Source organism: Octodon degus, unplaced genomic scaffold (genome assembly GCF_000260255.1).
Source record: "Octodon degus isolate 3935 unplaced genomic scaffold, OctDeg1.0 scaffold00116, whole genome shotgun sequence".
NCBI lineage: Eukaryota > Metazoa > Chordata > Mammalia > Rodentia > Octodontidae > Octodon > Octodon degus.
The window spans coordinates 8,461,321-8,471,066 of NW_004524692.1; the positions used below are offsets into that span (position 1 = coordinate 8,461,321).

A 9,746-nucleotide genomic window follows, 5' to 3' on the forward strand; every position below is an offset into this window, starting at 1 on the left:
TCTTCTTCTTCTTCTTCTTCTTCTTCTTCTTCTTCTTCTTCTTCTGGTGGAACTGGGAATTAAACTCAACCCTTGAGATTGCAAGACAAGTGCTTATTCTACTGAGACATCTCCCTGGCCCCTGGTTCTTTGAACGATATAATTAAACTGATAAAACTTGAGCTCGAGCCAAGCAGTACAGAATAAAATGGATAAAATTACTGCACATCCTGTGAAAATTCAGAAAATCATCAAGAGCTACTTTGAAAATGTTTTCACTCACAGGATGGAAAACACAGAAAAATAGACAGATATGTATTTTTATATGAATTACCAAAACTAAATCAAAAAATATAAAAACTTTGAATAACCCAATATAAGTCAACAAATTTGAAAATGTAATAAAAACCTTACCATCAAAGAAAATTCCAGGTACTGTTGATTCACAGCGGAAATCTACTAGAAGTTAGAGAAGATTTAATCCCAATATTCGTTAAACTCTTCAATGAAATTGAAAAGTAGAAATGCTCCATAATTCACTTGTGCAGGCAAGCGTTATAGTGATATGAAAAGCAGGGAAAGACCCAACTGAAAATGAGAAATAAGGGGTAATCTTTCTCATGAATATAGATGCAAGAATCTTCAATAAAATTCTAGCAAATACAAAGCACCCAATTATAAGGAAGATTATACACCATGACCAGGTGTTATTGATTCCAGAGATGCAAGGATGGTTCAACATATGCAAATTTATAAATGTAACATCAACATTGTCAAAACCAACAAACACATGATCATGTCAGTAAATGCAGAAAAAGCTTTAGAAAGTGTCTACACTTATTAATGATAAAATTCTTACAGGACTGGCCAGATAGCTAAATGAAGTATGTCACCTGCTTTATTCAGATGCAGGGGTTAGAGGTTCAATCCCCATCCTGCCATGTTGATTCTGACCCCAGGGAATGCTGAGATGGTCAATGGGTCTGGGCATGGGGGTGCTTTCCTGTAATCCCAGAACTTGGGAAGCTGAAAACAGGAGAATCAGTACAAGTTCAGCCTATGTAGTGAGAGGCTATACACCCTGTAGATGCAGTAGTAAAAACATCAAAAAGAAAGAAAAAAGAAAGATAAAAACCCTAAAGAAAGATGGCATAGTTTGCCTACACCTGAATCAAAAGTCATCTATGACAAACTAACAGAAAACATCTTTGCAAGTGGAGAAAAACTCAAAACTTTTACCTCAAAGTCATGTACAAGACAGGAATTTTCACTATTACCATTACAATTCTGGAAACATTAGCCAGTTCACTTAGACAAGAGAGAGAAGTAAAAGTAATAAGAATTTAGAACAAGTTAAACTATCATTATTCGTAAATGACATGGTATTTTCTATGGAAGATCCAAAGAACTACACCGAGAAAACCCCACAATTAGTAAATTTAGTAGCATAGCAGGATACAAAGTCAAAACCAAAAACAAAACAAAACAAAAAAAAAAACCAAACAAACAAACAGAAAAAACACTGAGAGATAAAAGAGATAAAATAGAGAATCAGCACACTTCACAATAGCATCATAAGGAAAAGAAAAGAAAAGGAATAAAAAAAGAAAGAAAAGAAACAAAATAAAAAAAATCACTTCTGGAAGTAATCCATCAAGGAAAGTAAAGAATTTATACAATTAAAATTACAATACTATGAAAAAAGAGATCAAAGAGGATTTCAAAAAATGGAAAGATATTTCTTGCCTCTCAATAGGAAGAACCAACATTGTAAAAACGGCTATACTCCCAGAATTATTATAGAGATTCAATGCATCTCCTACCAAAACACCAGGAAAATACATGTCAGGGATAGAGAAAACACTCCTCAGATTGATTTGAAACCAAAAAAGATGTAGAATAGCGAAGGAAATTGTAGTCAACAAAGACAAAGCAAGGGGCATTACATTCCCTGATCTGAAATTACACTTCAAAGCTTCTGTGACAAAATCAGCATGGTAACAGCAAAAAACAGACAATTAAAATTACAATGGAATAGATTAAAAAGCTGTGGACAGAAATATAAACACACTCAGCCATCTGAGAGATAAAATAGAGAATCAGCACAAAATCTTTCAAAGTAGCCAAACAGGTTCTTTGGAAGAAAAATAACCTCTTTGATATATGGTGCTGGAAAAACTGGCTTTCCACATGGCAAAATCTAAAACTAGATCTAGGTCTATCTCCATGTGGGTGATAGACCAATTAGTCCAACTGAATTAAACATTTAAACATTAAAAGAGAAATACTATATGTAATGGTGCAGAAAGTAGGTGGCAATACTGAAAATATATGGGTAGACAAAGAATTCCAGAATTTAAACCCAACTGCATGGAAAATACTTCAGTGAATTTCAATGAATCTCTAACTTGATTGATAAGTTCATGCACATCCAAAGAAGTCATCAACAGAGTTAAAAATATAACCCACGTATTTGGGAAATATCTTAAACAACCATGACTCAGATGAAGGATTTCTATCTAGATTATATAAAGAACTAAAAAAAAATCAAGCCCTGAAAATTCAAAGACCCAATCCAACAATGGGCATACAAGATAAATGAACACGGCTCAGAGGAAAAAATACAAATGACAAATAAATACATGAAAAATTGTGCCACAGCACTGGTCATTCAAGAAATTCAAATTAAAACAATACTGTGATACCATCTCACTCCAGAAAGAATGGCCTTCATAAAGAACTCAATCAACTGGCATCTTCAATATTTGAATGGAAATGGAACACCCATCTCTGTGAAAGCTAAACAGAAAAGGATGGATATAAATTAAGACCCATTTTGTAGTGAAAAAAATTATGAATCTATATATACAAAATAGGATGGATGGGCTGGTGAGATGGCTCAGTGGTCTAAAGCACCTACTTAGAACAAGCTTAGCAAAGCACGGGGACCGCGGTTCAATCCCCCAGCACCACATGCCAGCCAGCCCCGCCCCCTGGTGGGCTGAGCTGGTCACACACACACACACACACACACACACACACACACACACATAAAAAAAAATAGGATGGATATACAGCTACTTTTTCCTAGTTCAATGAGAAGAAAGATTTATGCTAATAGTGTTTAGAGAAGATATCATGTCTGCATCATGTACTCTGAATAACTACTATGAAGACAACAATATGCAATGTACAATTATGGTAATGTTCCTATCAAACTGTTTTGAAGCTGTCTTATTGCTATTTTTTCTCAATACAATTAATTTCAAAAAGAAATAGACTACTAACAAATTCTGGAAAGGCATTAAAAAAAGAGAAACCCTCCTCCACTGTTTGTGGGGGTGTAGATTGGTACAACCACTATCGAAATCAGTGTGGAGACCCCACAAAAACTATGAATGGAAGTCTCATTCAATTCTGAGTATTTTTCAAAAGAACTGAACACATCATACCACAGTGTTATATGTGAACGCATGTTTATGACAGCACAATTTGTCATAGCTAAATCTTAGAAACAACCTAAATGCCCATCAACTGAGGAATGGATAAAGAAATGTGGTATTTTATACAAAGGAGTATTACTCAGCTCTAAATAAACTTGAAACTTTTATTGGTAAATGAATACAGCTAGAGGTTATATTCTTAAGTTAAATATATGAGGACCGCATGTGTTAACATTGTATTGTATCCCTAGTATAAGACTCTGGAAGAATAAATAAAATCTGAAAGGTACAATAGATGCAATTGAACAAAAAGAAACTGAACATAAGAAATGAACAACAGAGATGAGGTAAAGGAGAAGGAGGAAAAGGAAGTATGCAGAAAGGAGAGCTAAGATAATTCTACTACTAATTTCTGCCAGTTCTTTAAAGGTAGCAGTTAATGTTTAAAGTTATTATTTTGACTGGTGTAATATGCCAGTATCTGTAATCTGAGCAACAACTTTGAAGACAGAAACATGCAATATAAGAACCACAGAAGAATACCTTTCATCCTGTTTATTTTTTAAATGCTTATTGTCTCTAATGACTTATCTAGTATTTTGTACTCTGTTTAAAATAAACTTAAACAATAAAAAATAAAAAGGTCAGGGAAAAACATTAAGGCTTATTGCAAGGAAGAGTCAATATTTAAAAGTTTGATCAATCTTTCATGCCCATATCTGGTAATGTGAGCAGCAAATTCGATGATAACAGTACATAGTATAACAACCATTGCTAATTTTCTATTCTTGTTTTGAAATTTATATACCATTTTCATTGGTTTATGTTGCTTTGTTTTCATTCTCACTCTTGTTCTTCTTGTTATTTATCTCTTAAGATATGAATTTAGAAAGCACCGTGGTCCTGACACAAAATGAGCAAACAACTGTGAATTTTCTGACATTGATCCTCATTTTCACTAAAAATAATAAGTGTTGACCTGAAGGTGAAATGTCAAAGAGCCCTAGGAGCAGCCTTGATCCTAGGAACTCATCCAACTTACGTTTGACAGGGGTACATTCTTCTCTGAATCTGATTGCAAATCTTCCACGGAGAGCATATTTTGAACAGGAGTAGATTGATTGTGACTTTTACTTTTCCTATGTGATACTGAGAAAAAAAAATACAGTGAGTGGAGGTCCCTAGTAATGTGGCCAGTGTCCTCTCAGTTTCTGTTTGTGTATTTAAGTAGGCTCCTCTACTTCTATTTCATTGGTTAGTTGTGAAGAAGCCAATGGTGGCAACCTAGGCACAGGCACAGCCCAGTGGCTTCTTTCTATTCCCTAGTGCATTAAGAAGCCTTTCCATGCTGCTGAATCTATAATCTTATAGATTCATTTTTAAGAATCAAAAGTAAGGACCGGCCAAACAGCTCATCAGATTAAAGTGCCTGAGGACAGGAGCCGGGGCCAGGGTTTGAACCCAAGGACTGCCCTGATGCCCCTTCCTCCGGGGCGTGCTGAGACGGCAATTGAGCTAGGGCTTGGTGGCGCGTGCCTGTAATCCCAGCTCTTGGGAGGTTGTAAACAGGCGGATTACTATGAGTCCCATCTAGTAGTGAGACGCTGAACACCTTGTAGAACCTGCCCTAAGATACAGGGAAAAAAAGAAAAGAATCATGTTAAGAATAGCTCATCTTCTATAAAGGATATTGACAAATTTTATTCTTATTTGTGCTGTGACATAGTAATGTTACTGGCCTTATAAATTTTATGTATCTTTTACAAACCCAGTGATTGTTTTAATAGTGAAGTTCTTCACATCTATGAGGCAGAGGTTTTTATTTAAGTAGTACCTCACATTTTCTGTCAGATAAGATATTAATGATTGAATAAATATCCTAAAAGAGAAATAATATTAATTGGTCTATATATTTATAGTGCATCTATTTCAAATACATAATTTTCCCCTAAATTTATTCTGTTATTCTCTGATTTTTCCAATGCAGAAAAAGCCACAGAATTGTCAAGAATTCACTCTACTTTTTGTTATTTCCTTTGGGACCTCCCTCAACTCCTCTACCTCCAGTATAGCAGTACTTTCTATAGTAGAGGATTTTTCTAGTTTGTCAAGTTTTTGGCACTTTAACCACGAACATTGCAGTAGGAACTGAGGAATATGCTGGGGGAGGTGCCATGACCAAGTTGGGGTTCTAGTGAATATCATGAGCATACACATCATTACCTTTTGCCTTCTCTTTTCTCAGAATGTCAATAGTGCCTTCAAGATCCGGTATGTCTTTGAAAATTATCAGTTTTCCCAGTCCTGCATCCGTTTTGAACTTTTCTGCCATCAGGTCAGCAAGTTGAATTTTGTCACATTCTTCATACTCACTTCCTTGCAGGTTTAACTCTCCAGTCATTAAAGACTTTACTATTCTAAAATGTTCCTCACTGATAGGATATAAACCTTTCAGGAGAACAATTCTCTTGTACTCATTTTCCATCTTTCAAATGACAGGTGAACCTACAAAAAAAATTCGGCATTCAATGTTTCATTTTCTCATGTACATAGCCAAGTTACAAATGAGATAGGCCTACATGCATGACTTTTGTCTCAGTGCTGTCACAAGTCAAAAGCATGTGTGCAGCAAAAAGGGTCATAATTACCAGTTGCTTCACTATAGAAAATGCATGCAAAACAGCTGCACTACACATTCCGAAGGAGATCCTCACTGATGATGATATCATGGATGGTTGTGGGGTAGTAGGTGGTGAGATAGGCAGATCACAGCACAGATTATGCAGTGTCAAACTCTGCCTCCTATTTATATGCTTTCTTGGCTGGAACTATCTTTGGTATATGTGTATTGGCTCCTGACTCTTCTGACATCCATGCTGCTGTCCTTTGGCTCTTTGTTAATTAGCTCTTATTTGTACTGTGTATCCTGTCAGGTTGTACCATGTCCTTTGTAACCCTATCACTGTCAGATGTTGGAAGCCACATATGTCCTATTGCAGGATCAAAGAATTTATGTGCTGGAACTACTTTGTTGACTGATTTGATTTCATAATTCTCTTCAGTAGAGCTTGATATTTGGCAATAGACTCTGTATCAGTCTTGCTGAACTCTTTTTAATCATTTTTTCCATTTACTGTACAAATCAAAACAACAAAAACCCCTTTGTCCATAAAATATCGTAGCATGTCTGCTTAAATTATTTGCATATTTTAACTTACTAAACCATTATATTCCTTACATTCGATTCTTTAGAATTATATAACGAATCTTGAAATTTTTTTCCTGTGTTATGTTGTTGCTAATATCCTTTATTTTTCATGGAAAGGCATTTCAATTTTTTTTTGCCCTTATTTCCTTCCGTTCTACCATTATGAATCATGTGAAGTTTTGTCTTCAGGACACTTCTAGAGTTCCAAAATGTGCAGAATGATGTGGTTCTGGAGATCTTTAGCTTGAGTGCATTTTTTGATAACACTCAGTGCATGTATGGCTTTGAAATTTTTGTTAAATTTACAAATTCTTTTGGTTTATAAATAATAAGTTTGTGTGTCTTTTGTGTTATTGAAATGTTCAAATTTCTGAGGCTTTTTTTTTTGTTCTGAAGGGAAAAGCATATCCTCAATTTCAAAAAGCCCATTTACTGAGCAGTAAATACATACACACGTTATAGTGAGTGAAATCAAATAGTATTAAATCCAAGAAATGATATTGTATGAGCTACCAGAAATAGTGGATTACCAATAAATATTCAAGAGTAATACTGAAATTTTTTCTGAACAACAAAATAGCAACAAGAGATTCACTTTTTGTATAATACTGAGCTTAAATCCATTTCAGTTAGAAAAATAAAATATTTTAATAGTAGAAGAATTTGTTCAGTAACTGTGACAACTGACTGTAGTTGGGAAATACCAGATGTCAGGTGATAGAAGGTTATGAATAATTGTTTTTCATTTTATTTAAGTGAGAAAAGTCAAGTGTTTTGTTTAAGTAGTATTGATTTTGTTAGTGGCATAGTGATTCAGATTCATATGCAATTGCTAGTGGTACAGTAATTAAAGCATTAAGTAGCCTTCTACAACATCCAAATTCTAAATTTTAAAATGTATTACTCCCACATGTATAGAGAAGGTGCTCTCAATTGTCATGTAAGAAAAATATTGAGGGACAATTTAGAACAATATAAAAATGCTATTTGAGCAGTGAAGCATAACAATGTATTCTCTGATAATAAAATCCGTGGTGTTTTTGAAAGGGAAATGCATGTGGAGGAACACGGATAGGAAGTGATATTGAAGAAGAAAATAATAAGCAAAGCTGAGAATCCTGCAGGCTGATATTAAGTCAAATGAAAATAAACAACTAAGCATGTGAATTTTTTAAAAACACACTCTGATGAAAGAAGAAAAACAGAAACTATCAATATAGTGGTGTATGGAAGGAAATAGAACAAGTCACATCACTAATATATTCGTCTTAAAGCATAAGATACAGGTATAAACTTTAGAAAGACAGACAGACGAAAATACAGAAGTGCCATGAAGTTAAGGGAACATCAAGTCAAAGTGAGTAATTATAGAATATACATAAAGGGTCTACAAAATATACAATAAATTATGAAATATAATTTGACAACTGCCCCTATGTTAAAAAACTTTATCTAAATGAGGAAATATTTTAAACAAATTTACTATGTAAAAAGTAACTGAAAAAGACAGTCATCTATATTAATGTAGTTTTAAATATCAAAAGTGGTGGATGAGTTTGAAAGTACTGTCAGATATCACATAATGACAAAAAATTCAACTGCTGGGAAGATGTCTGCCTTAATTCCTCTTTTTCTATTAATAAGATTATTTTTGATGTTACTTTATAATCCTTTGTGATATTACAAATTATAATGTTCATTATATTTTTCTCTATGTGGATCAACATACATATAGTAGCCCTGTCACATATAGAGTACATAGAGTATGTACATGTGAGTATATATACATTATGATTTCGGAAGAACTACAAGAAAAAAACACTATTTTATGTTATGTATCATAGTATACATGTGAATTACTCATTGAACGAGGTACAAATCATTGTTTAGACTCACAAAATTTGAGCAACATAATCAATAAACTTAAATTTTTTCATTCATGTAAGAATTCTGCAATAAATATTTACAATTCTCCTTTCTATTCAAGTAAATATGAAAGTTTGTGACAGGCTCTAGAGAAGGACATTTAAAAAAAAATAAAAGTAGGAAACAGAAGTGTTTCCTACTGACTGTCTCATGTCTCAGATAGATCTTGCCGCACAAGGGGAAAAATAAACCAACTTTAAGATTTGCAGAGCCTCTTCTCATTTCACTGAAGTATTGCCTTTACTTCTTTAAACAGAGGGGAGTTAAGAGTGAAATACACATAAATATTAAGAAAGAAATTGTTTTAATGACTGCATCTGAAAGAATGTATGTAAGCTGAGTCCAATGTTCTCATGATTACTAAAATAGGGGAACTAACATGTAATAAAACTTAATGTCCAGATGCGCATTTTACTTAATATTATTTTATGGCATTTTTCATGCTACTGTCCTTCACTGCATTGTACTTCTATTACATGACTGTATTATGAAATCAACAAATTCTCCAGCCAAGCAAACAAAGTTTCTCATATACATACATACATACATATGTATGTATGTATATATATCAACTTTTCTAATTCATAGACATCTTTATTTCAAAATTTGAAATTCCAAAAATATTGCATAGGACTCAAATGTGGAAGAACAAACATGTCAGTTATTTCTCTAAATGAAACTTCAGAATTAAGCTTTTGAAGCTGATGTATAAATACAGCTCATTCTAACATTTCTCCCGTTACCCAAAGTACTAACAGTGATTTACATTAGTTCTCTTGCGTATTTTTAGGAGAACTCAGGATATTGTCTACAAAACAACCAGTAAGACTTACCTTCTTAGAAATCTCTTCAGCAGGATGTCTGGATCTTGAGATTTGTAGCAATGCAGGAAGTAGTGGCTATTATGTTTGAAAAGGCAGGCAAATCAGTAAAAGTCCAGGACACTGAAGAGCAAGATATTGAAATCTTCTAAAATGCTAAGAAAATGAAGTATTTCAAAAGATAACAAAAAATTGTGGTTAGAGTCATGCAATAATTTCAGAAGTGATGTGTTGGTGACTAACATAGTAGAACAACAGGGACAGAATATGAGTCTCCTCGCATCCATGCTCTGAAATTGGGCTTTCCTGTAAAAGCAGAACTGTAGTTTCTTCCTTGTAATATCTTAGTGATCATGCTAAGCTAGGACT

The 9,746-nt window shown here is 33.9% G+C and overlaps 1 protein-coding gene across 1 annotated transcript in view; it reads right to left on the reverse strand.

Moving 5' to 3' along the window:
• LOC101567004 (pyrin and HIN domain-containing protein 1-like) overlaps window positions 1-9,483 on the reverse strand; it is a 47,113-nt gene extending 37,630 nt beyond the window's left edge. The window contains exons 1-2 of the mRNA XM_023699847.1: window positions 9,390-9,483; window positions 4,465-4,571 (exon numbers count right to left, since the gene is read on the reverse strand). Of these exons, the coding sequence (XP_023555615.1) occupies window positions 4,465-4,521 (57 nt within the window). The 5' untranslated portion in view covers window positions 4,522-4,571; window positions 9,390-9,483. The remainder of the gene's footprint in view (window positions 1-4,464; window positions 4,572-9,389) is intronic.
• Window positions 9,484-9,746: the final 263 nt, after the last annotated feature.